The sequence below is a fragment of the Barbatula barbatula genome, assembly GCF_947034865.1.
Source record: "Barbatula barbatula genome assembly, chromosome: 3".
NCBI lineage: Eukaryota > Metazoa > Chordata > Actinopteri > Cypriniformes > Nemacheilidae > Barbatula > Barbatula barbatula.
The window spans coordinates 11,509,965-11,536,869 of NC_136764.1; the positions used below are offsets into that span (position 1 = coordinate 11,509,965).

Consider the following 26,905-nt stretch of genomic DNA (forward strand, 5'->3'; position numbering starts at 1 on the left):
TGCTGAGGTCAGTGCAGGCAAAAAAGGAAGAGCCAAAGGACATACAGACAGTTCGAACACGCCCCTGCTTTCTTTCTGTATGAGTGTCTGGTCTAGGAGAGGGTCGTTGCAGGGTGATAAATGGCCAACTGGCCAGTCTACTGGCTTTTATTTATGAGCGCTATCTCAGCGGGCTAATTGCATGACAAATACGGGCTGTAATTTAGGGCTGCTGTGGACTGAGGGGGGAACTCACCGATCGCCGCGGGCGGTCTCCCTCAGTAGATTGGTTTGTGTGGGTGGTTGAAGGGGTACGCTGGGAAAGGCCGTTCTCAGAGAACTGGCCGTTTTTCTTGGCCACTCTTTTATGACGGGAGCCCGCTGGCAACAACCGGTTTTCCCACTCGCATTCTCCATTTCTCCCCCTGCACTCTTTTGCCGTTCAGCTATGTTAGAATCAAAGAAAGAGGCTGTAATTTTCTGAGCAAAGAATACCATTTCCACGCAGACATTTAGTGGAACGCTCTACCTAAATCACTTCAAGGCCTGCGACGATGATTTCATTACTCTCAGATATTTGAGAGAGCAAATTTTTTATATTTCTGAAACCTCACGTCTGTGTTGGCAATCGCAATCACCAAAAGTTTACAAATTTAATTTCCCAGCTCTCGGCATCAATTAAAAAAACCCACAAAGTCCCAAAAGCTAATATTGTGGAGGATATTGTTTCAGTATTCCAACAAAGGATCGGCTGTTGCTAAAAAAATTGAATGTTTGCAAACACTTGATATTGCACTAAGTGTGAAGTGACCAAACAAGCAAATTGCATTATGTGAAGTATGTAGAGCTGCCTTTGGTTGAAAAAATTTGTTCATGAATATATGAAGACCATTTCGGTCTGTTTTCTTCTTAAGCGTGGCCCTGTCATCAATGGCTGATTAAGCCATCAGATGCTGTTTCAGTCAGGCAACTGACAGTTGTTTCCTCATTCAAGAGGGTTCAAAAGGTGCCTCTCTCTCCCAGCATGGAGATGAAAGTCACTATCTGTTTAATAAGTCTGTGTGTTCAGGCCAAGCCAGAGGAGAGATGCAGAGGTTCACCTTCAATGTGAGGGCGTAGGAAAGGGCGAGAACTTTCTCAATGGGGCGTCCACATACCCTTGTGACAAAACCCATTGAGCCTAAGGGATACAAGCCCTGTACCCTAGGAGGCATCAATGGACCCATCCCCAATTGTTAGGGTTTTTGGGATTGAGGGTGGGGTGAGAAGAGAGGAACACTAGACAGGGGTCAAGGGTGATCTTTGGTTTTATTACGCACCCTCCCCGAAAGACGGGGGTCATGGCCGCGATTGATTAAGACGTCAAAATTTTGACAGCTGCAGCTTAGACAGATAGGCCCAAAAGCAGAAAGTGAGACAGGGCCTCTAAACACCAGACTTTTGGGCTGGATAAGGCAGAAATTAGATTTTGGGGATATTGTGGCTTTTTTCCTTTTTAAGCATTTGTTGTTTTCTCACTGCTCATCTGCGGTGTCGAGTAGGAGGTGAGGACAGAAAGGAAATCTCCACTTGTTAGTGGGCGTCCGACGAGCTGGAGAAGTGTAAATGCCCACTGAGCTGCTAGGCTGCAAAGAAAGAACAGCACAGTCTCTGTGTTTGAGTGCGCTGTGTAATCCGTAAACAGTATGTAGTGAAACAGCAGATCGGCATGTAGAAAAATCCAGCCAGCATGAGACCTACACCCCTTACAAAAATGTACTGAGGTATTACTTGAAAGATATATCGTAGATTCTATTCAACACTAAAATGATAATGATATGGTATTATTTGACATGCCTTTAAGTTCCTTTTAAATACGATGGTGTATGAATAGATTAAATATCTTGGTTAGGGTGAGCACATGTAGAGATAAAGTTCATCCTAAACTAGTATTTGATGAGAGTGATATAGCCATTTTGGATCATATTTAAAAAATAACATTAACCAGTTATTGGTGTTTCTCCCTACATTCATCCTACTTTAACTCTTTGTATCAAAGCACCATGGAATTATCTAAATCACAGTATTTTTCGTAAGGGGCACTAAGATAAAACAGCGCTGCATTTAAGTAATTAGAAAGAAAAAAGGTTTTGAGAAGGGGTTGGAGAACAAGAGCATGATGGGAATTGTGTTAATATGATACACTGAGCTTTGAATCAGAATAGACAACAGCCTGCGTAACCGGAAGAAAAACGATGCTTGACAAAACATTGTTTATGTATGCGAGCCGAGATCTCAAGAGAACGTAGCCTCTATCGACTTAACAAAGCAAAAGTACATTTTAGTTTGAATCACGCATTAGGCAAATTGCCGTACTTAAGAAGTTGTATTGATTCGTTCTGCTCATGTATTGTTGTTGTTTAAGTACACAATTATTCTTTAATGTAAACTTTGCACCTCAGCACCTGTGTACGTGCGTGTAATTAGAAAAAGCTTACGCGTCATAATCACAAGCAGGTGTATGAGAACCATCATCCTCAGCTGTGAGACGTTTTTGTGCTTTTCTTCGCCGAACAATAGCCACCGCCTGCCAAAACGCTCTTACCTATGAATATTCATCCCTTCCTTTTTCTCTTTTGATGGCAAGTGCATATGTTGATTTCTGTCACAATTCTCCTCAGTTCTCCCCTAGCTCCTGCATCGGCCACTGAATAGACTGTCAGCTGTCCCGGGAAAGAGAAAAACAGAGAGAGAGAGAGAGAGAGAGAGAGAGCAGGAGAGAGGTGCCCTTTGATATCAAACAAATCCGTCATTTGCATATTTTGTGTGTCCGTGAAATGCAAAGCCAGCAAACTTGTCTCTCAGAAACAATGGGCAGCTCGTCCTTTCATTGGGTCCCTCCTCTGCATCCTGTGATCATGAGAGCATGCTGTATATGTTTGAAATCATTTGGATAATACGATTCGGGTGATTAAATCTAGATCTTTCCGGTCCTGATGTGCACATTTCAACAAAGCATGCAGAGTTCAGACGCCTCCGTGCATCTTCGGCCCGGTTTGTCAGTATGTGAGCGATTGCTTGCTCATGTGTGTGTTGTTCTCCTTGACCTCTCGCTGTCAGTCATCATCTGGTGCTCCCAAACGGAAGCTCTCCGGCCTGCTCGCAGCCCTTCACTTGTCATGTTGTGATGGAGGCGCTGGGTGCAAAACGGCCTGAAGGACAGGACAGTGCTGGTGGGAGGGGTGATGGTGAGCGGTCCAACTGTTAGAAAACAGTTAGAAAAACGGCAATGCTAATTCTATGATACATCACTGTAAAATGGGACCGTGTAGGGGTGGGAGGGGAAAACATTTTGTTTGTTCGCCAAGAATCCGTTTTTCCACACGAGGGATAAAGAAGGTTCCAGCATTGATCGAATCTGTATGAAAACTAAACTTAAAGGTATAGTTCGCTCAAGAATAAAAATGAATTTATTCACCCTCATGTGGTACAAAACCTGAAATGATTCTTTCATATGATGATGTTGAATCACACAGTAGTATTGCACTGTGACCCAGAGACTTTTAAGAAACATATTTGGATAGTTTTACTCTTTTTAGTGTCCTTGATAAATTCATTTAATTTCCCATGAAAGACTCTCGAAACTACACGGCAAGCATTTTCCACTAATGCGAGCTACTCTGCATCCCCTTTTGAGAAATTCTGATACCGCTAGTCTCATCTCTCTGGTGTTTAATTATTTTTTAATTACACCGTCTGGCACGCGTTCATTACTGACAGTCTGGATGTGTTAGATCAGAAGAGCTGAGCACAGATCTCCAGTGCAGTGGTACGGACAGCACTTTCTCAGCGTCCGCTTACCAGGGCAGATATCTTTTCGAGTGGATGAGCCTTATTGACTCCCTGCTCCAGAGTCCCACCGCCCCATTCTCCCTGATTAACTCTGGATCCATTTAGCCGTTGCTCAGCACACATGCTTTATGCCAAAGGGTTCGTGCATATTTGACAAGATGTCCATCAACGGTGTACCTTAGCGCCCAGCAAGTTTTTTCTAACCTCCCCATCATTTAGTGCAGCTCTTTTCTCTTCCTGCTCCACACATGGAATCTTTAAGTTGGCTTCCTCCCCGAAGAGGTCATAGGTCAGACTTGGATGGTGTCAACGGGGGGTTGAAGGCAGGGCGGAGATGGAACCAATGGAAGACCCGAGCCATCGCTTTTCCCCATGAAAAGTGTTATTTAAGATGCTGACCTGTTTTATGCAACGGGGCACGCTTAACTTTACAGTCAGAGCGGCTGCTGAGCATCATTGTCTTTGGGTTTGATTAGGATGCTGCCAAAATGTTCTTTGTACAAACGCACCAGATGGAGCCTGTGAATGCATTTGTGCTTTTTTGTCCTAATGAAGCGTTTATGAAGTCATAATATGAATGGTTCGATTCAGGATGATGGATGCCTCAAATTAATCTTAGTGTTTCCATTTCAATCTCGATGACAAAACTTTTCTCCGAAGTATGAATTGCACTAACTGAAATGAGTCTTTGTAAATCTGTTTTCTCTCACTTAGGTAAATATGTGAACGTGAATGGAGATGTTGTTCGTAAAAGCACACAAAAGCAGTTTTTACAACACCGGACTGAGAGAACACTCCATTGCGCAAACATTTTTACTCGGCAACATACTTGAGGATTCCTTACTGAAGTGCCCTTTGGAAAACTCTCCACTCGCTTCTAGAAAGAGCTTTGATAGGACGTCAGTTAACAGATGTCAATTAGCCTAGAGTGTGTCTACAAGAACAGGAGCGGGAGAAAATACAGACTTAGTGATAGGATTATTTAGGGGGTCGGCAGACCTGTTTCCACAATGCATGGCAACATTGGTGATTAGCCCGGTGGGGTCACGGCGGCAAATTCACAATGCACATTAATACGGGTAATTATTTGGAGGGGTTGAAGCATGGGTGGATGTAATTTCCTCCATTAGACTCAAGGGTTTATTTCTTTTCCGGAGTTTGCTGGAGAGGATTGGTCTCTCAGACCAGCAGCTGTGGAGAAAGCCACTCGGTTTGTCACTGAACACAATTAGTTTTGACTTTATGTCTTTGTTAGCGCCGCAAGAACAACGGGAGGGGAAAGATGAAGAGCGTGTGCTGATACACTTCTGTGGACGTAAATCTCACGGAGGAATTTCGTTAGAACATAAAGGAACCAGAGTGTTATATAGCAGCATTAAAATGTAGCTACACGTTGGTTAGCAGTTTTATTCATACTGAATATCACAGACTTTGCAGAATTGCATGAGAGTAGCTCAGCTGTTTTTAAAATAGTGTACCTTTTATGATAACAAGCCACTTTTTCTAAAGTTAAGTCTTGCATTGATTTATCTTAGCGAATTGTTTTTATTGGTATTTAGCGCAGATGTATCTGGTCATGTTGTCTTTTTTGTTGTATGCAAGGTTAACAAGGTTGTAAAATCTCCTAGTTATGCATTTCAAACATCTAAAATAACCTTAGCGTATTTACCTACATTTAGCGACTTATTTGTTGCTCATAGTGGCGTTAATGACTTTTTTAACTAAAGTTAGCTTGACAACAGTTCAACTACTTGAAATTATGAGTAGCTTGGCAACAAGTCTCAGTTTCAAAGTAGCTCCTCCAACACTGTGCTGTAAAAATGTTTATGTTCCCTCATATTCAGAGCAGGTGATAGAAGACAAAAACAGAGTATTTTACCAAGCGAAAGAAGAGTGTAATCTGAGAGGTTTCTTTTTCATACCCTTAAAGTGGTTTTCCATTTATTCAGCTGGCTATTAACCTAACACCCACTACATGAAAAGATTTCCTTATATAGTTGCTCCGTATTTCACAACAAGACGTAAAATTAAACTGATGCGTTTGTAAGCACACATGCTCCTCTAGTGTGTAAAAGGCCCTTAACAGGATTAGAGTGTTGTGGTTATGTCTAACACATGTAGCACACAAAACTAAGCCAAGTGTGTTTCTTTTAACAGAGTCCCAGCTCATTTGTCTGCTGCATTTGTGTTTCTTCCTCAATGTACTGTATGCACACAAACGCGTGCGCTAGAACACACATGTTCCCTTGTGTTTGCACTATTTAACCTTCAAAAACACATGTGACTCAAAGAAAGCAGACATTTGAAAAAAGATAGTGTTGCGAAGTGCAGTTCAGTCATCGGTGCTGTAGTGTTGACACATTTACCCTTTAATGGCCCTGCTGGATGTTAATCTGAGATCGTAGAAGTCTTTCTGCTCGCTCACCACCTCATTCACACACCTCCGCTCTGAGGCACAAGCTTGTGGCTACAGTGAAATAGACACACACACAGCCACACGGTCTCTGACGTTTACCAAACCCCTCACACTAACCACAACCCATAATCCTTTGCATGCATATTCTCCATCTCTAAGGAATTCCCTCTCTGTGTCAAATATTGGACCGCTGCTGCGTGACGGACCAGAAAGGTCCGCCATCGTATTCCCCGTATAGAAATCTTACTTTTGCTTGTTTTAACTGTAAGTTGTTACTGCTTGCTTTGGCTCTAGGCTCATATGTGTAATCATAACGTTAGATTTTATCTCTTCAGTTTGAGATATTTCATCGCCTTTTTTCTACAGCACAGTGGTCTCCATGTCATGAGCTGGTCTTGGAGGTTTTTTTTAAAGCAAAGATTGCTCGCTAAGCGAGAGCCCTATTCAGCGGGCAGCGCAGTGCATTCTCCATGTCTTTGTATGGCAGTCTCCCTTTGAAGGCCCTTGGCTGAGAGGAGGTGGGGAACCAAAGCCGACAGCAAGAACATTAGCATGTGAAAGCTTCCTGAATTAATAAGGGCCTTTTCTATCTCTCTTTTTCCCTCTCATTCGCGATCTCCCTCTATCTCGCTCTGTATCCCTATCGAGGGGCTGTGACCCTCTCTTGCATCAACCAGCGCCGTACAGACCTTCTCATTTGTCTGTGTTCATCGTGTTCCTTACTGACTGACTGTAGCTTAGGTGCTGCCTTAATAGGATCATTGTGGGAGAGGAAGAGAACTGAAAAACTGATGCTTTAACTTATAGACCTCATTCATTCTTGAGCAGTACATAAAAACACAAATGTGTCAGGATCGAAGTTTCTGACACGTGCAAGTTTGAGCAAGTTTGTTATGAACCACAGGTTGAGAGGAACTTATCTGAATTAACTATGTCAGCAATTTGCACTTTTTAAAATTCATAAGAAACATTTTAGAAGATCTTGATACTAAAGACGAGACTTTGAGACGTTTGGTTAGTAAAAGTAAAATGATGTATACAGTTTTCCTTTAACAGCTGAAACCGAATCAGTTCTGATCTTCAATCTTAAGGGTTTCTCTTCTCATTTTTGCTTCACCATGAGCTGTCTGATCACGTCCCGCTGTTTCTGGCTTCTGCCCAGCCCAGAGTAGCCCTTTGCAGTCTCTGCGGGCTGTCCTCTGAGCAAATACAAGTGGATGGGACACGACTCGTCCTCGCCAGTGTCAGCTCTTCAAGAGAGCTCTACTTAGGCTGGGTTCATGCCGAACATACCCGCTCCGACCCCGCAGCAGAACTTAATAAAGTATTCCTGTGTTGGTCCAGGGCGCCTGCTGCCAAGCCTGCTCGGAGCGAGTGCTATTTGTTAATGATTGTAAAAGTAATCCTGGCTTTGGGTCTCGGAGATGTGTTGAAAGAGACAGAAAGGGCTGAGGGGGAAAGGTTTATGAAGTGCCAGAAGTGATTGTGGGACAGAGCTTTTGGAATGAGGGTGAACAGTTGGCTTTGCAGTGAGGCGACAATGATTTTCTGCCAGAAAAAGAAACAGAGAGAAAAAAGATAAGGCGAGAGGATATAGACTTGAACAAAATCAAAAAAATGTATGCAGTTACTATTGGCGTACTGTTAGATACTATTAGAAAACACAATTCACATCTTTGGCTGAACTGTACCTTACATACACACTCATTGAGTAGCAGCTCCTCCTTGTTTACTATGCAGGAATTGTAAAGAATGTGAGACGTTTGGCCCCCCGCTTCTCTCAGCTGCCCCTCCGCTCTGAGGATAGCAGACAAGACAATACGCTGCATTTCTAAGACACTTTACCTCCACATCCCTGCTGCTATTTCATCCCTACCCCCACAGCCGACAGAGAGAGAGAGAGAGAGAGTTTTCTTGTCACCTGCCTACGCAAACCCTGCTTAGAGAACTTTCTGAAATGCTGTTTGTAGGTGGAGTCGCTGTCTATCAGATGTAATCCTCTGGCTGGGATCTTGAGTTGATATGATTCAGAAAGACCTACCCCACAGTTGTTGTCTATGCTGCTTTGGGCCCTCTTTCTTTCTTTTTTGAGGTTCTCAATACAAAAAAAACTGCCACACACACACACAGTCTTTTGTACAGCAGATGGCCATGTAATAGTGTAGATCTCTCGCACGTAAAGGTTAACACGCGTCCTTTGTGCATGTTCGCCTCTAGCTGTATTGCCATACTTTACTTCAGTAAGACCTTGGGATTATCTCCAGAAAAGACTTAGGAAAGTTTTGACAGGTTGGGGGATCAGAGAGTGAGAGAGGGCAGTGGAAGGGTACATAGAAAAAAAGAAGAGGAAAGAGATTGAAAAATTCAACCAGGGAGAATATAGAAATTAAGGAAAGGGAAGCTTTGGACCTTTACTGACAAACAAGTTTCTTTGGTTTTGACATACACACAGGCTTCTCTGGGTTTGACACACACACAGAGACACTGCGGCAATGAGCGATGTTTGCATGCAGCAAGAGGCTCATGGTATATCAGTCACTGCAGATATAATTAATAAGCAGAAGGCGGAAACCGATCAATGAGGGAATTGGTGTGTTCGTGCTGGAGGGCAGAGGTGATAATGATCTTTCAGTTACTGTGTGTTCTTCACTTCTTTTGAGGTTCATTCAGCCATACCATCAGATTCGTGTGAAAGCAGCATTCGAAAACTTGAGAAACGTTATATTCAATCCACGGTATATTGTTTTTTCCAAAGGTAAAAGGAGCAGTTCACCTTCAAAATTAATTTCTTCTGCAGAATATAAAAGAAGATATTTTGAAGAATGTAGTTAGCATCCCCCATACACTTGAATTGGTTACAATAGAAGTGAATGGGGGGCTGTGCTATTCTGTTACCAACATTTTCAAAATATCTTCCGTTGTGTTCTGCGGAAGAAAGAAACTCATACAGGTTTGAAATGACAAGATGGTGAGTAAATGATTACAGAATTTTCATTTTTGGGTGAACTATCCCTTTAATGTTGATGCCTACAATCTATTTATGACGTTTTAGATACTTCTGCAGGTTACACATGTCTGAGAACACAATCTCAATTTAATTTGAATGAGATTTAAATATTAAATATTGAAAAGTTTGCATGGAAAATGTTAACTGCTATGTATAGAATAAAATACCCGTAAAATGTAATAAGTAATTTGTATTTATAAATGATACTAATGCAAAACGGTATTTGTCTGATTTAGATTTTTTTCTCCAAGTTTTTGTGTTTTACCCAGTGTAGAGTGAAAAGTGCAAAATGGAAATTTCACAAGTAAACAGTTTTACGTCATTCTCGATCACTTAGGGTTAAACCATTAGTATGGAAATCCCAGAAATTCCAACGTGAACCCGGTACGTCGCGAGATAATGTGTGCGTATGTGTGGTGGATTAAGGTATCCTCCCATGCAGGGCTACAGAGATAAACCAACACCATAAACGTGTCATAAATATGTAAGCCATTAGGTCACATCAGCCCACGGATATTCACTTTGACTGCCCTCGAGCATGTATACATGTGTGGTACTTTTATCCTAAGATATGTTTTCGAAGAGCAGCCAATTTATGTTAAATTTTACCCCAGACTTCTAACGTGGGAAATTGGAAATCGATTAAAACCGCGAGATTCTCAGCTGCATAATTATTTTGGTGCACTGTGGGAATTTGACGTCTCGTCACGCTCCGCTGATAGTCTCGGGGTGTGAGGGGAACTGACATGTGGTGGCAGAGAATAAGATGGACAGATACGTAGGGAGTAGGAGAGTTCACCTCACTCCTGTGTGTGTGAGAGAGAGAAATATAACCTGGCAAAGTCAGTGTAGAATTTCCACTCGGACACACACACACGCTGAAGACCACCCAGTGCCGAAGCTCCACTTATTTCCCTGTCCCTTTCTTCTCATTCTTTCCACGTTTCTTCACATTTCTATTTATTTTTCCTACAATTTTACCTCTTTGTCTGCTGTTTATTTATTTGCGCTTGTCTCAATGGAAACCACTTGCCTCTATTTACACGAGTATCATCAAAGCTCTCCCATCCGAACATCCTCGAATTACATGCATCTAATTTAGGCTCTTTTGTCAAGGCTGGGACGTCTCTCAATACTTTGTGGAATTCCATAATGCATTCATTTCTAACACAATGTCTCGCTTTTGTCCCTCAGCTCCACCCTTCATTTATCTCTCTGTGGAGGACAACAGGTGACTGTTTTAAAATCCGAGGCTCATAAAACGCATTCAGAGCTCAGTCTGAGATGATGTCCTCATTGAGGAGAACATAGTCCTCATGATGAACGCTTGGACGAGAGCGCTGACCCAGAATATTAGGGCATGGGCCGGTAATTAAGAGGCTATTATGTGACAGGCAGTAAGCTCATCTCTTCAATCGTCCACCGGTGTGGACAATGAGACCGTGATTGTCTTACTTTTGTCCAGCCCAGTGGTCATAGGCTCCATGGAGAGAGAGTGGAAAGGTCAGATCAGTAGGGGGGTTCTTGAGCTGTATGTGGAATGGAAACTGGGAGCCGTTAGGGGTCTCATGGGGGACCTCGGATAGAGGATTTAGAGAGGGAGGGGACAGCTGGTCGTCCTCCGTAGGGTCCGGGTCTGAGAAAACACTTGGGCACTTAAGCAGGTGGAGGGTGTTAGATATCTTAAGTGCTTGAGAAAAGTGCCATACGTCAATGAGTGCATTCGCTTATAAACAAGACTGAAGCGGTTTGGTCGAAAGTCTCCTGAACACACGTCCAAACCACCACTTTGTTTTAAGCTTCCCAATAATCTTTTTCAATTAACTCTGTCCTCCAGCCAGCATTAGGATAAACCAAAGCTGATCAGATCTAGCCTCCATCACTAATTCCCATCCTTCCTCCTCAACGCACGGCAATAAAGCTCGATCTCCTCCGGAGGTCACGACCCAGGGCTGCGTCTTCTCTCCCCCCGCTGTTGTTTTATGGACCCTGTTTAGAGAATGAAAAAATGCAGTTAATCTCCTTTCTGGAGATCCATGGTGACTCTGTCTTGATCAAGCGTGCGATTGCGGCTGATTGCGAGTGATTGGCTCCTGGGCAGACTGTGATGGAGAGAGGGACCCTGAGAGAAAGAGGTAAATGAAACTGAGAAATGGAGGAGAGCGGAAGGTTGCGAGTCCCCAGGGCGAGCACTAATGCAGCCTCAGGGTTCCTGTCACTTAGTTGAGATTAAAGAATTGGCCCGGAAACAAAGAAAAAGAGTGAAGAACAGAGAAAATGGGGAGAGGCTGATCAGGAGACACTTGTTTGAAGTATTGTGGGTTTAAAAAGTATCTCTTGACCCTCCTGCCCTTAGTCCGTCTTTCATATGTTTTAAGAAGCAAAGTATAAGGTTACAAAATCACATCCAATGAAAACATATTTGACTTTGAATATCTATTTTATGGATCTATGAGATTTCAGTGTGGGCGGAGCTACTGGACAGATTTACTGCTGTTGTCACAAGTGTTGTGATTTTGAGTATGCAAAATTATTTCACGCCCTGCAGCACATATAGGCTGCTCAATATGATGTCACGTTCCAGAGCTTCCTGCACCCGCATATGTTTGCATAACCGCATGCCTGCATATCATATACATATGAATGAAAGTGAATGGAACAAGTTAAGTGTGACCGACATTGAAGGCTTGCCATCGTCTTCTGTGGAATGAGGGAATTTATATTCTCTCTATACAGTATAGCGTATTTATCTTACTTGCCTTTTGTTCCTTTCCCATAATGCTTTGCTAACAGCATGTACGATTACCGCTAAGAGCATTATTATGATTTGCGACTCCTTAACGTGCATTTATATTGATGGGGCCTTTTAGGGAAACACATCTGTAAACTATCTACAAATCGATAAAGTCTTAGATAAATGTCCTAAGTAGCATCACATCACTGTTGTTCAAATCTGTATTTATACGGATATTGATGGCCTTGTAGGGGAAGAATGTCAATAAAAGACCTCAAAGCACGCTTTTGTCTCTGTCACCATACTTAGGAAAATATGCTGTGTGTGTGTGGCATTTGAGAGGGAGCAACAGAACAAGAAGGAAGTTGACAGACAGACAAACAAAGGAAGAAAAGAATGAAGAAGGTGGAGACAGGACTAAAATGGTCGAGATATAAAAGAAAGCTGACTAACTTGAAAAGAGAGATTGAAAGGAAAAGTAGAGCTGGGCAAATGCGTTCTGTGGAGAGAGAGAGAGAGAGAGAGAGAGAGAAACAGAGAGGGGGCGCGGCTTGTGTGTTTGGATTAATGACAGTGCATTCCTCCGGTATCACTTCCTCTCTTCATTAGACTGTCATAAAGCCGTACGATCCCGTCTCTCATTCAGACATTCCACACCACTCTCATACAGTGTCCCATACACAGGCCTGCCAACCGCACACACCAGTTTACACACACAGTGCATTTATGGAGCTGGAGCTTAATCGAAACAAAGCCCTTAAACAAGCCTACCATTTTTGTCACATGCGAATTATGAGATTAGTGTACCGGGAAATGTTGAATAGTTCATGATCATTAACATCTCAATTCCCTTTTCTTTATTCTCTTGCAGCTTGTAAGATTGGTTATTACAGAGCGTTAGCTACGGACGACAGCTGCTCCAAATGTCCGCTGCACAGTTATTCCGTGAGGGAAGGATCCACTTCCTGTGCCTGTGACAAAGGATTCTTCCGGGCTGAGACGGATCCGGCATCGATGCCTTGCACACGTAAGTGTATTTGACTCTATACCTTAGCTCTATGTGGGTACTGGTCTACTTGAAGCGACATTCACCTAAACTGAATCTTCTGTCATTTACTCACACTCTTGTCATCTCAAACCTGTATGACTTTCTTTCTTCTGCCGAACACAAATAATGTATTTGCGCACAATGATTAAAAGTACGAACACACACCCACGTAATAATCAAAAGTTTGGCTGTGTGAAATTTTAGCTTAAAAAACCTAGACAAAACAGTCCGCCCTGGACATGAGTAATCATTAGACCAGGTCAGGGCGTATATAAAACACATATCACTTAGGAGAAGCGGTACTGCCAGGACTTGTATCACGCTACATCTGTTCATTTCACACACTAGTGTGGAGCTCTTACCCTGAAAGCCAGGATCACAGTTAAGAACAAAAGCACACTCGACAGTGACAAATTATTGAAGCCCAACCGCACCTCTTCAGCAGCGCACTTTTTCCGTGCGAGCATTATGCTTATTCTTTTATCACTGAGCTTTTTTCTTTCCCAATCAGATTTTGACAGTTTTTGTGTTGTAGCATTTTGACAATCACTGTCAGGCGTGTTTGCGTGCCGTGAGTTGGGAGGAGTCCTTTCACGATGAGGAAAGACAGACGTGTGTCACAGCCTGAGGTGACTCATGGACTTGATAACAGTCTTCAGCTTGTTAAATAGAGACTTGCAGCAGAACACCGGCAGTCGACGCGCCACGGCTCTGAGCCGAGACGACAGGGTTAATCATAAAACAGAACACACGCATCAAATCACGCTCGATTTTACACACCGAGGCTTGTACAAATCAGTCACAGTTTGTCAGATCGCACGTTTGTACGAGCGATTGATATAAAAAGCTTTATGTGATGAATGTATTAAGTTTTCTTCAGAAAGCCTTGGCCAGATGTGTTCATGCTGTCGGATTTGATGGGCTTTACACATCTGCAGGTGGGGGGAAGGGGCTCACAGACATCGGGCCATGACGCCCTGGGAACGCCGGGTGTGAGTTAGCAAGCCTGGGTTTCTTCCATTGTATGTATCAGGTCATCTTTCTCACTCCACCATCTGTCTGTTTTCCAACTTCTACTCTTTCTTGTCATCTTCCTTTTTCATTGAAACTGTCTTTACTGCTCATATTTCCGCTCTGCGTTAACCCAGAAACACCTCAATACACTCTCAACACTCAATACGCTTAAAAACGAGATAAGGCACAAAGAAGCAAAGGAGAAAAATAAGAGAAACGGTGAGAGAGACAGTGGAGAGGCAAGAGAGAATCGACCCCATTACGCTTGCCAGGCTGAACCTCTCTCTCACCTTATCGTATTAAAATGCAGTGAAGCCAGGCGACTTAATCAGCTCTTGTCAATCACAACGCGTGGCACAGAGCCACCATGGGAGCACGCTCGGTTCACCCCCCCGTCTGCCAGTGGGTACGGCAGTCACATACTTAATACAGGTTAAACAGAGTTTAAAGACCATTTACACTTAAAGCTCAGCCAAGAGGAATTCAGCGTAATCCAGACCCGGGTCAAATATGTGTTTCATGTGTTGAAATGATTCGGAGGATATGGAGATGTTTGAAAATGGCTTTGGCCGTATGGGGAGACCTCAAGTGTGGATAATGTGACGCATCCTGTTCGACTGTGTTTGTGTTTGGAGCACTGGAAAGTTATTTGATGGGAAAGAAAAATTATAAATGAGGTTTCATTGATCTCAATTGTTTATTAGATTTTTTTCTACAGACAGCAGTTAGCTTAAAAGGAGACCAAATGGAGACTTGCTCGAGCTCCTTTCCCTTATTCCCTGGGGTCCCGTGAGCTTTGCAGAAATAAATCATATATTTCAATTTGAGCTAAAAAACAAACATTCTTTTTAAATAATTCATTGCTCTCTGCACCAGTTTTATTTCGTTTTATTATTATTATTTTTAATTAGCTTTTATTTGGGGACTTGTTGTTTTGTGTTAATTTTAGTTAAAGTTTTTGCAATTTAGTGAATGCTTTTGTAATTTTATGATTTTATATGTTTTTCCAGTCATTTTTAGCTCAATATTTGATTTGATTTTAATGAACAGGAATGTTTTCAAAGGTTTAATTTGAGTAAACTAAAATAACCTTGCTCTGCACTCTCTGCATGTCAGCAATTGTCTGATTTGTTTCTATTTTGAGTTCTCAGACAAAGTCGGTTCTTAACACAAGTGAGTGCATAAAAAAATTCCCTAAGCATGAAAAGTTTTCTCTGGCAGGTTTGGGATCGCTGATTCAGAAAAAAACATATTTATGATGAAAACATCACTGCTTTGCAGTACCAAAAGTGGCAACGAGGGCAACCAAATTTGCATTTATGAGATCCCTATCAGCAAGTTGCTCAATTATGGAGATGTAATCATTGGCCTGCCTCTCTCTCGCTGTACGTTTCTCTCTCGCTCTCATGGGTTTCGTGTATTTCCTTTTTGCACAGCAAGAGCAGTGCGTCGCCTGTGGTGCTGGATGGCTGTAAATGTAATTATCTTTAAATTCAGCAGCGCCTGGTTTACAAAAACACTTCAGAGAAGAACACAAATACACACAAGCATACAAACAGACACGGGTACGTCACGGCCCGTAACATCATCTGCCTGCAGTTGCAATAAAAGGGTGTGTACGGGTGTGTGTTTGTTTGTCGTCTCAGCGTCATTGAAGTTTTCTTTGCCAGCGGTGTATTTGGAACGCAATCTCTGCTGCACTCATAATGCAGTTTTGTTTGTTCCAAACTTCAATGTTGCAAAAATGAAGCATAAATCACGCACATAATTTGTCATAATATCTCTAAGATGTAATTTTTTCGTTTTAAATCTTACAAAATTATCTTTCTTTTCAGAACCTCCTTCTGCTCCTCAACACTTGATCTCCAATGTGAACGAGACTTCGGTGAATCTGGAGTGGACCACTCCGGCGTCCAGCGGTGGCAGACAGGACCTGGCTTACAACGTCATATGCAAGCGCTGCAACTCGGATGGTCAGCGCTGTCAGCCCTGCGGCAACGGCATCCATTTCTCCCCGCAGCAGCTTGGCCTACGCGCCACCCGCGTGTCCATAAATGACCTTCAGGCTCATACCAACTACACCTTTGAAATCTGGGCTGTCAATGGGGTCTCCAAGCAGAGTCCTGGACCGGAACAGGCGGTCTCGGTGACTGTAACCACAAACCAAGCAGGTGAGCATTTTTCACATTTTGCGACTCGAACCCTGTGACTTTGTTACTGGCGTTAAGCTCCATCACCTGAGCCACTGAAACATATTTAATGCTGTGATGATGTCAACCTGATGTAATCTGAAAAAGCTGATGCGTCACTCGTCACCACACTCTGATACTGAACTTAGCCTTCAACTCAACTTCCTCTCCATGTTACATCACCCCAAAAATATTTCTAATTATCAGTTGTCCATTTGGAATTTCATTTTATGACATCAAACATTAAAACAGGAGTTGGGTGAAACTGTCCATATGCCCATTTGTTAGTGCAGGGTGGACCGTTGACTTTTACAAGGTGTTTAATTTTAGAAGATTGAGAGAGTGTGAGACAGGAAGTGACTTGGTCTGGCTTTGGGGTCTGCGTGTGCAAGACCCAAAGAAACAATCTCACTGGCCCTTCAAATACAGCTCTCAACATCATTGTCTTGTCGAACTTTGAATGTTACAGCCGTCACACCTGTCTGTGCAAACTTCAAACAGACATTTACTCTCTGACTGTCTGTTCTCAGTCTTTATGACCCTATATATATATGAGCAGACATTGCCCTACAGCACTGATCAGACTCTTGCCTGGTAGATGATGAAACTTCTTTAGACCCAAGACATATTGTATCTTGGGACCAGGAATAGATGGAGACTTTGGGTGGGCTCTTTTTACTTGGGTCAGTAAGCACCCTAGCAACCAACCACATAGCAAAGCCCACAACACCCACTAAATTGAACTGAAGAGTAGTTGAAAGCTTCTTGTAACAATGGAGATAATATGAGACTGTATTAAACACGGATCTGGTTCCAATCATAATTTTTCTCAGCGCTGAGGAATCGAGCCAGAAGCATCTCGAGGCCTGGCTTAAATTCCCCTTGGCAGGAGCAGAGTGCTATTGATACATTTTTTAAGATTACAGATAAGCACGTCCGACATCACTGGACCTTCTGTATTAACACAGTGTTTTTAAGGGAGGACATAAAGAATCAGAAGCACTGGGATGATTCACTCAATCCAGAATAGTGATAAAATGGACACAGTATTTCATATTTTTCTGAGAGGGGGGCAGCAGCGGTTTCTGCAATTACCACATTTTTTAGATACTAACTGTGGTGAGGAAGGCGGGACGAGAGCCGTGACGCGGGGCCGGTGGCGTGAGTGATAAGTGGAAGCAGCTGTGCGCGCACCGGTCCCGCATCTTATCACGGAGGAGATTGGGAGCTTAAAAGGATGTTCGGCAGGACTGTTGACGAGAGAGGACCGGGCCCGAAACTGTGTTTAGTTTGTGTATGTTTTATGGCCGGCAGTCTACCGTGAGGTGGCTGCCGGTTTGTTCATTGTTTATTGTTTATTTAATTAAAGTTTTAGTATTTGAATGTTCGCCGGTTCCCGCCTCCTTCCTTCCCTTCTACGAACTTTGCTACACTAACCTGCATAGCTACTAAATTGTACTTGTTATCCTTGTTTTCTCAGCGTGACACTGCAAATATCTCCAGTCTGATATCTCCTTATTGCTTTACGGCGCTAACTTGTTTATGTTTCCAAGAAACAGCTGTGTCGGCCAGTCGGGGTGCTCATAGGAACACTAAACTCTTTCTGTTGTTCTCTACGCTGTTTTTCGCCAGCTCCATCTCCGGTTACCACCATCCAGGCCAAGGACATCACCAGACACGCTGTGTCTTTGGCATGGCAGCAGCCAGAGAGACCTAACGGAGTCATCCTCGAGTACGAGGTCAAGTACTACGAGAAGGTGAGATGATTTATGATAATTTTTAATCATTTTGTACCTGACACAGCATCTTATTGAAAGCAGATTTACCTAGAAAACAAATAACAGGTGGACACATGAACACATGGGTGCCTGGTCGCTTTCATTGTATTTTCAGCAGGATTTTTAAACAGGCACGATGGGGTCAGGTACAAAATTGGTTTGATAAATGGTCGGGATGCACTTAGGTAGGTGACGTCACGCAATAGCATCAGGACCGGTGTCGGGGATGAAAAGATTATAAGATGTAACAGTCGGTCCAATAGTATTAACACGAGCAGTATGATCTCAGGTGTAGCCACAGAAAGATAAAGCTACATTTCAGTTCATGGTCAGAGCAGATCCCCTCACTCGCACAGGAGTCCAGGTGAACCAGTAGGTCAGAACAGCAGGAGGTGGATGGACAAGGTCAGGGTGGAGCGTGCAGGTCTAGAGAGGATAACCGCCTTCTTCTTTCTCTTCTCCCGCTGTGTCTTCCTCTGACTGACTGATTACAGATAACACTCGTGGTCAGATTACTTTCCCTCATTCTCTGAGGTTTTCCTTTGCACACACGCACTTGCATGCCTTCTCGTACACAAAACCAGATCACAAAAGTTCTTGTTGTGTGATCCAACAATTAGAAGACAAACATTAGGAGGGACACACAAAAAGAAAATAATCAAACGTTGTTCCTTTGCTTGTTTTGGTTCAGTTTCGGTGTCATTTAAGTGGTTTGGATGTAGCGATGAAACTGGGAATTTGAACAAGCAAATTCAGGTTACACCCAAGAGAGAGCGAGAAAACAAAGATTGCAACCTCGTTTTTTAACAATGAAGCTGCGTTTTTTCCTACAAAAGCCTGGCTGTGTCAGACCTTAAACAAATCACTTTTTTTTTACTTTATCAAGTCAAATGAAACAAACGCGATGACCAATCCCTGAAAGGTTCCTGTTTCTTTCCTCCAATCAGGATCAAAACGAGAGGAGCTATCGCATAATGAAGACCTCGTCCCGCAGTGCCGAGATCAAAGGACTGAGCCCACTCACTTCCTACATGTTTCATGTGCGAGCTCGAACCGCCGCCGGCTACGGAGACTTCAGCGCCCCCTTTGAGTTCATGACCAACTCAGGTAAGTTCACGTGCGTGTTCGGTACTGTTATGAACATTGACAATGGCAAGTGATCGTTCCCACAATAAGAGACTCAAGAGTTTTAGGGTGGTTTAGTCACTCATTGGGAAACTATTTCTTTAAAGTTGCATAATTATAGCCTTCCTGTGCGTTTTTGTTTTTTATGATAGTTTCTATGTTTGCACAGAACAAAGTCGCTGGTAGTTTTAAAAGCACTTTAAAGCGATGGAATGTTTGGGCGATTTGATACTCAAGTGTTTCAAAACAGTAACTTGAAAGAGGTTTGCTCTTTATTGATGAATCTTTTACTTTAGTAAAACGTTTGAGGAAATAAACAACATTCTTCAAAGGCTTAAAAAATTCAGTATTTTTCAATATATAACAATGAAAGGCTGGCGGTTTTAAACCAAAAGTAATAGTTTACCCAAAATTTAAAACAGTTTAACCAATTCGTTTCATTCGTGTAAATTGTGGGGGAATTTTTATAGAAAAATCTTAAATTCTTTCCTCATGAATCCACAAACCAAAGAAACTGTACATGGGTTTAAATGTAGTTATTCATTATTATTTGTTTAGAACAACATGTGGATAGCACAAATTTTAATTTGATATTTTTCGCTCACAGTTCCCTCTCCCATTATCGGCGACGGCGCCAACTCCACCGTCCTCCTGGTGTCTGTTATCGGCAGCGTGATTCTGTTACTCATCTTCATCGGAGTCTTCATCATCAGTCGCAGGTAAGCCACCAATATCAACCGCATGTCAATCGTCTCCCAGACACCACAAAACAGAAACCAATCCTGCATCCCCGCGGGCATCTCCGTCACCTCTCCCTCACCTCGTCTGTCAGTCCGTATCAGTGTCTCTCTATCTCTCTCTCTATCTGTCATGCCCCTGCTGTCTTTCACTCTCTCTACCCGTCCATCAATCTGTTCCCTGACGGTCCTCACGGCTCTTCCTCTTTCGCTTTTCCTCTTTTTCCCTATGGTGTCGCTGGTGGTATTGTGACAGCTCCGCCTGATTAGTGTCTGCTGTGCCGTGTGTGTCGGAATCCATAGGGAACATGTCCTTTTCTTTCCCTCCCGTGGGAGTCAGGGACGCACGGGAAAGTGGAGGTTGCATGCACGTGCGCATGTACCGCTCTCAATCAGAGCAGCTGTCATACTCCCACAGGCGAAATGTCACGGTTGCTTTGCCGTAATCAGACAACTTTTTCTGTTGGCATTCTTGGGCGGCAACACTTCACCGTGGTTATTATTGGCTTATGCTGGCAATTATATGTTGTGTTTTGGATGTTGGTTTGTCCATCAGCTTCTTTAAGATTAACATTCACCAAACCCCTAACCAAGCAAACGAGTCTTTTCAGCAAGGAAAGCTTTTTTCTGTATAAGATCCTTTTAGACTCATCGCCGTTTTCCCAGGCGTATGTGAGAGCTTTTATTCTTGCCGGGGTTGACATTGTATCATTATCTGCTGTGATAATCATCTTCGCATTCTCAAAGTCTCTGAAGAGTTGCATTGGCTTCATTCACAGTGAAAATAACAATCAAAGCTAATGAATGGGCCTTTTGTTTTGGCCAAGCAACCATTAAGCACTTCCTCACTAGAGCCCTTCAGAGGGAGACAAGACGCACCTCCTCGCTAACTCTCACCTTTGGCCCGCTCCTCTCTACCTTCAGGGGACACCAACCCATTCAGAGTGAGAAAGAGGTGGGGGGGTTCAGCCTCACACAAGCCGCGGGTTCAGTTCTTGGATAGCACACCTGATAATCTCCTTGTTCCTAAAATAACTTGTACCAGCCGCTCAGGCTGATGGCAGGGTCTCCTCCCAGGAAGGCATGCTCCCCTGCAGGCAGTACTATTTCCAGATTCAACTGTGCACTGAGGCGTTTAAATCTGCTCTTCTCCTCCTGTTCTACCTGTGGATATGCCCTTCTCCCTCCCTCCTTTTCTCCTTTCGTACTTCACTAGCCCCAAACCTTGGAGGCCTTTGTCAGAGCCAGAACACAGAAGAAAAACAATAACAGCAGTTGCGCATTCCTGGAAGTTTTGTGTGTGTGTGTGAACCCATCCCCCTGCTCTATATGCAGCAGGTGACCCCCCCCCCACCCAGCAGGGAGTCCTGGACGTCCCGGGTAGAGTTGTTGTGTGTTCCTCTGATTCTGTTTTGCCCTCTGTGCCCATGGGAGGGGTAAGCAGTTTGGCCCGAAGGGGGTCAAGAGGTGATCGGGGGAAATGGCAACTTTGAAGATGGGGAGAATAACTCATTTGTGGACAGGTGGAGAGTGATGTTTTTTCTTTGGGGGGGGGTGTTGTGGTTTGGTGGTTTCAAATGGGATTGTGTTGGTGTTTGGGCACCTAATGAGTTTGTATATGTTCTCATGTTATTTACTTTCTGTTCTCTGTAAACTTTCAAATGATCTCAGTAACATTCAGTTAAGCGCTCAATCTATAATAATGTATTTTTAATTTTTTTATTCTTGAAGGAATAGTTAGCCCAGAAATAAAAATTTCTGCCGAATACAGAAAGAATGTATTTTGAAGGATGTTAGGCCCCGAAAAACATTGGCATCCTTTGACTTCCATTGTATAGACACAAAACCATTTCTCAACATTTCCTCTCTTGTGTTCCACAAAATTAATAGTAATTTGTTTGAAACAACATGATGGTGAATACATAATGACATAATCAAAATTTTTGGCGTAGTATCCCTTTCAATTTGTCCATATGTTCTCTTCAATCCCGGACATTTGGCTACATCCTTGTATTGCCGGTTTGATTGCTACACACTTCTTTTTACATGAAAGACCTCATGAACAAACCTTCTCTTTGCTTTGATGGTCTATTCTGCTTTATTAGCTGACCGATTTTATGGCCCCTAGAAAGGTCATTCAGATGTTGGACCTGTTACAATGATGTATAACAGTGTGTTCCTGTGTCTCACAGATGTGCCGGTTCATCTGCCTGTGTGTTTTATAGAAATGTTTTGGCTGTATTTCTCAAGAGAATTATGTCATTTTGTGTGTTGTTGCTGTTTTATGGCTCAGAAAACCATGGAGTGCTCAGAAATAACGTAGAATCATATTGGACAATTGTTGATATACAGAGAAAGTATAGAGCTATTAGCTCTGATCATTTCGTCTAGAATATCAATAGAAAGTTTTATAAGAAGTATTAAAAACTGTAGGTTTGATCACAGTTGCGATCCCATCGGAAGCTCTAGAGGAGACAAGTGAAATTATTAGTGTCCTAAAAAATCTCTCCATTCAGTCTCATTGCTGGTAAAAAAAGAATCAAGGGTATTAAAGAGATCAGATTGGATCTAACTTGTGATTTTTCTTCTTTCCTGCGAGTTAAATGTGTCTCATCTCTGTGTTAACAGGAGAAGCAAATACAGCAAAGCCAAACAAGATTCTGATGAGGAGAGACATTTACATCCAGGTAATGCAGTAACACACAAACATGTTTTGAAAGTTGTATATATCATTTCGACAGAAGAATGAGTGTGTATAAGAGACGAGGATTTGGTATGCTCTCAGCGTGGCGGAGGGCATACAGAAGCCAAGCAGAGGGAGGAATGGAAAACAGATGTTGTACACAATGTTGTATATCACATTTTCTTCTTTCAGCTTCTAACGTGTAGTCACCTCTCCCCCCTCTGTCTCTCCACAGGTGTCCGGATCTATGTGGACCCCTTCACCTACGAGGACCCCAACCAAGCCGTCCGTGAATTCGCTAAAGAAATCGACGCCTCCTGCATCAAGATCGAAAAGGTCATCGGCATCGGTGAGCAAACTGCCTGCTGTTTTCTTTTCCACGGTTTTGTCTGAATGTAGCTCGACCGTAACTGTTCAGGCTGATTCACACTGTCCTAACAAACCACCGAATTCCAACGTTTTTGTCGAATCGGTGTGTTAATGTTTATTGAGACACTGTAATGATTCTGAATCATTCTGAATCCATTAGACCTCACAATGTTTGAAACGTTAGCGTTTGTGTGAAGCTACATTTACAGCGAAATGTAAACTCGAGGTACTTCATGAGTCAGTACCACATTTTATTTAAACTTGATTTTTCCATCTAAAGGAGAATTCGGGGAGGTGTGCAGCGGACGTCTAAAGATGCCTGGAAAGCGAGAGATCTGTGTGGCCATAAAAACTCTCAAGGCGGGATACACTGACAAACAGAGGCGGGACTTTCTGAGCGAGGCCAGCATCATGGGTCAGTTCGACCACCCCAACATTATCAGACTGGAGGGAGTCGTCACTAAATGTGAGTCTTTTCCCTTATAAGAGTGTAGTTGTCAGCAAAGCACGTGTATTATGGCCATAGCTTTTTACCTAGATCTTTGGTTATGTTTTGCATATCTTTTGTATTTCATGGCTTTGTTGATTTTACAATTCAAGAAGTTGTGCTTCACCATCTACTATCATCTCAGTCTTTCACAAAACATGGTGCAGCTCATTTTGTTCTGGATAAGGTAAAAGCTCGAAAATGGATAAATAAAAAGTGTAAAAATATATAAAAAATTATAGTTAATAAAAACAATTATAATATAAAAAACGAATTTAAAAATATTCTATTTTCTTGCATTTATTTGTACAGAAAAAACTGGGTTTATCTTTAGCATTTTTTTGCTAATTTAAAATGTAAAATAAAAATGTTTATGCTTAGATTTTAAATATCATAAATCTCACTAATTTTGTAAGTGACATTTTATTAAAAAAATGTATTAAAAAAAACCTTATGACTAATACTTCCGTATTTGAAGGATGTCACACCTGTAAAAGCTCCGCCGCTGAGCTGATAGTTTGTGACGTTTTCAATTGTGCTTTGAGTTTTCGGCATCAAAAGCTCTTGCTAGAGAATTGGGCCACTTTGCTCTTAAATCTTTTACTGATTCCTTCCTTCTGTCTGCATTTTAAATGCTTTCTGGAACCATGCTAAAGGCATGACGCACTGGCCATTATTCCTTTTTGATGAAAATCAAACCTGTCTTCTGTAATGCACTCTTTCCTTCACGAGACCGGAGTCTTGGCTAGCAGGCAGAGCTGACATCAAACCTTTTAATATCCCTGTATTGATTGAAAGTTGACTCTCTTTTATATGTATGCAACAAACCTCCAGGGTGCAGTTGTGGCCAGCCTTCACCCGGCAGAGCAACTTATTTATAATATGCAGAGAAGTTGGTATGTGTGTGTGTTGGTGAGGCGTGATTTACATTAGATGGGTTTGGATTTGACAGCAGCACTGAAGAACACCCTTAGTGTCTTCTCACAGTGATGGCTTTATGATGACTACTCGGCAGCCTGGGAAAAGCACAAAGATGATGTTTTTTAAGGTTCTTTCAGTGGACTGTGATGGGTGAGGGTTGCATTCATATGAAGGGGTTTCTGCAGACATGTAACAATCCCACTGAGTCACATCTTTCCTCCAGACAGCCCTGGCAAATCCCCGTCCGCTCTCTGATGTATTAGTGAAGACAATGCCAACGGATGGGTTACGAGGGAAAAGAGAGATGGAGAGAGTGTAAAAAGTAAAAAAAGTGTAAAATAAGACACAATCCTCTGCAGGTCTTGAGTGTGTTTTTATGGTTTACAGCAATTGCCTGTATATATTTGGGTATAGTTGACAGACTAATATGCAAATTTGTCCTAAGGTGTGACGCCAAATTTTTTGAAAAAGACTAACAATGAAGATAAATCTCACATGCTGTTTTATATGATAAATATGAATAATATAAAACAATGTGTTACATGTTTTAACAATTAGTAGCTTGTTTTCAAAATTTTGCAATTATTTATGTCAACTATCCATTTTTTGTCTTACCCGCAAATATATTAATTTTATCATTGTTTTTAATTGGATACCAAATGAGATACTAAAGACTGAATCGCAGTCACCATTTAATTCAATGTAATTATACAATGAAAGTGAATGATGACTAAGAATGTCAGTCCAATGAATGTTGAATATTCTGTGATCCATATTTGCCAAACAGCCATGTTTTCTAAACAAGCTTTTATCTTTTGCATGTAATGTCATATCTCTTTAAGAAATGGCCCACTTTTACGTTTAAGTATATCAAGGTAAATGAAAGTGATGTTTATAATCCATAGGAATGCAGTGACATGCTAAGCAGTCTCTTTTAACTAGTCTGCCGTCTCAGAACGCGACGTTAGAAAGCTGTTTATTATTAGCAGCCCGTCTCCCATAATCCTCAGCACAGCTGAAGTCGCGTCTTCAAAAGAACTGTTATTACAAACAGACAATGGCAGCCCTTCTCCTCACAGCCTACGCCTCCAACAGGGCCAATTAAACCTGTTAAATAAATTACTAATGATGTCGGAATTGTCCTAAATAAATAAAGACAAAATGCCCCTAAGCCTCGAAGAGAGAGAGAGAAACGCGATGCCAGCCCGTCCTCACGTAATGCATTCACAGACGGGCATGGTGGGCGCAGTCTTTTATGCTCTGGCATTTGCATAATGAAGGCACCGCTCGAACATTGAAATTATTCCTCAGAGGTGAAGCGCGTATGCGTGGATCCGGATCCTTGTGGGTGTGTGTGCATGCGCCATTGTCCTTTATTGTAAAGGCCCTGCGCTCTTTCCTTTGGGCTCTTGGAGAGGGCCCTGCGTTGCCATAGAGTTGCCTTGTCTCGGTAATGACTGGCAGGTAATGTGGGAATCCAGCCCTGATAGCCTCCAGCAACGGCTGCATTCGGTAAACAAACCCACACAGAAATCCCACTCGCAAACAGTGGCGAGAAGAAGGGGGAGGGTTGAAAAGAGGAGTGGCTAGACGAACCCACCGGCTTGATTTGGATGTGTCATTGAAAGATGTGAATGTGATGCAAATAGCACAGAAAATGCATAATTTACAACATATTTTTCTGGATTTCTGTGTTTTGCACTATGGATATATCCTATTAAAACTTTAAACGCAATAGAAATATCTGTACGCTGATAGAACATCATTCTTAACTTTTTTATTTTTTTGCTCAGGTAAGCCGGTCATGATCATCACGGAGTACATGGAGAATGGATCCCTTGATGCTTTTCTAAGGGTAAGTCCAACCGCATCATATTGAACATACTGTGCGTTGCAGGACTCAGTTGTAGTTTAACACATCATTTAATATCCGCCGCTCTCTGTAGAAGAACGACGGGCGTTTCACAGTGATTCAGCTGGTGGGAATCCTACGTGGCATCGCGTCGGGAATGAAGTATCTGTCCGACATGAGCTACGTCCACCGTGACCTAGCGGCACGCAATATCCTGGTCAACAGCAACCTGGTGTGCAAAGTGTCTGACTTTGGGATGTCTCGAGTGTTGGAGGAAGACCCAGACGCTGCTTATACCACCAGGGTATGCCTAATATATGTTTGTGATGTCATACTTGCCCTTGCTGCTCTTACACAAGCTTTCAGATTAGTCTGAGGATTTGACCTGCATGTATCTGCATGTCCCGCTTGAATCTTTTCAGTAAGTTTAGAAATTAGAAAACTAACCCTGAAGTCGCGGTTGTATGTGCATGTTTGCCTGCGTGTGTGTGCGCGTGTGTGTGATTAACCTCCATGCATGTGTTTGCTATCTCTTTCGGAAGGAAATAACAGGAACCTATCAATCACAGGGAGGCAAGATACCGATTCGCTGGACTGCCCCCGAAGCCATCACATACAGGAAGTTCACCTCCGCCTCCGATGTGTGGAGTTACGGCATTGTCATGTGGGAGGTGATGTCATACGGAGAGCGGCCGTATTGGGATATGAGTAACCAGGATGTAAGTGTTGCGTCTG

The 26,905-nt window shown here is 42.6% G+C and overlaps 1 protein-coding gene across 3 annotated transcripts in view; it reads left to right on the forward strand.

Moving 5' to 3' along the window:
• Positions 1-26,905, forward strand: part of epha4a (eph receptor A4a) — a gene marked incomplete at its 3' end in the record, with an annotated part of 35,026 nt that overhangs the window by 4,708 nt on the left and 3,413 nt on the right. For 2 of the 3 annotated variants that reach the window (XM_079453774.1, XM_079453775.1), the window contains exons 4-14: positions 12,839-12,994; positions 15,865-16,200; positions 17,851-17,975; positions 18,944-19,103; positions 19,729-19,840; positions 22,487-22,545; positions 22,777-22,890; positions 23,191-23,376; positions 26,112-26,173; positions 26,265-26,474; positions 26,740-26,889. In XM_079453774.1, the coding sequence (XP_079309900.1) occupies positions 12,839-12,994; positions 15,865-16,200; positions 17,851-17,975; positions 18,944-19,103; positions 19,729-19,840; positions 22,487-22,545; positions 22,777-22,890; positions 23,191-23,376; positions 26,112-26,173; positions 26,265-26,474; positions 26,740-26,889 (1,670 nt within the window). Of the gene's footprint in view, positions 1-12,838; positions 12,995-15,864; positions 16,201-17,850; positions 17,976-18,943; positions 19,104-19,728; positions 19,841-22,486; positions 22,546-22,776; positions 22,891-23,190; positions 23,377-26,111; positions 26,174-26,264; positions 26,475-26,712; positions 26,890-26,905 lie in introns of all 3 variants that reach the window. The other variant, XM_079453773.1, reaches the window with a different exon arrangement.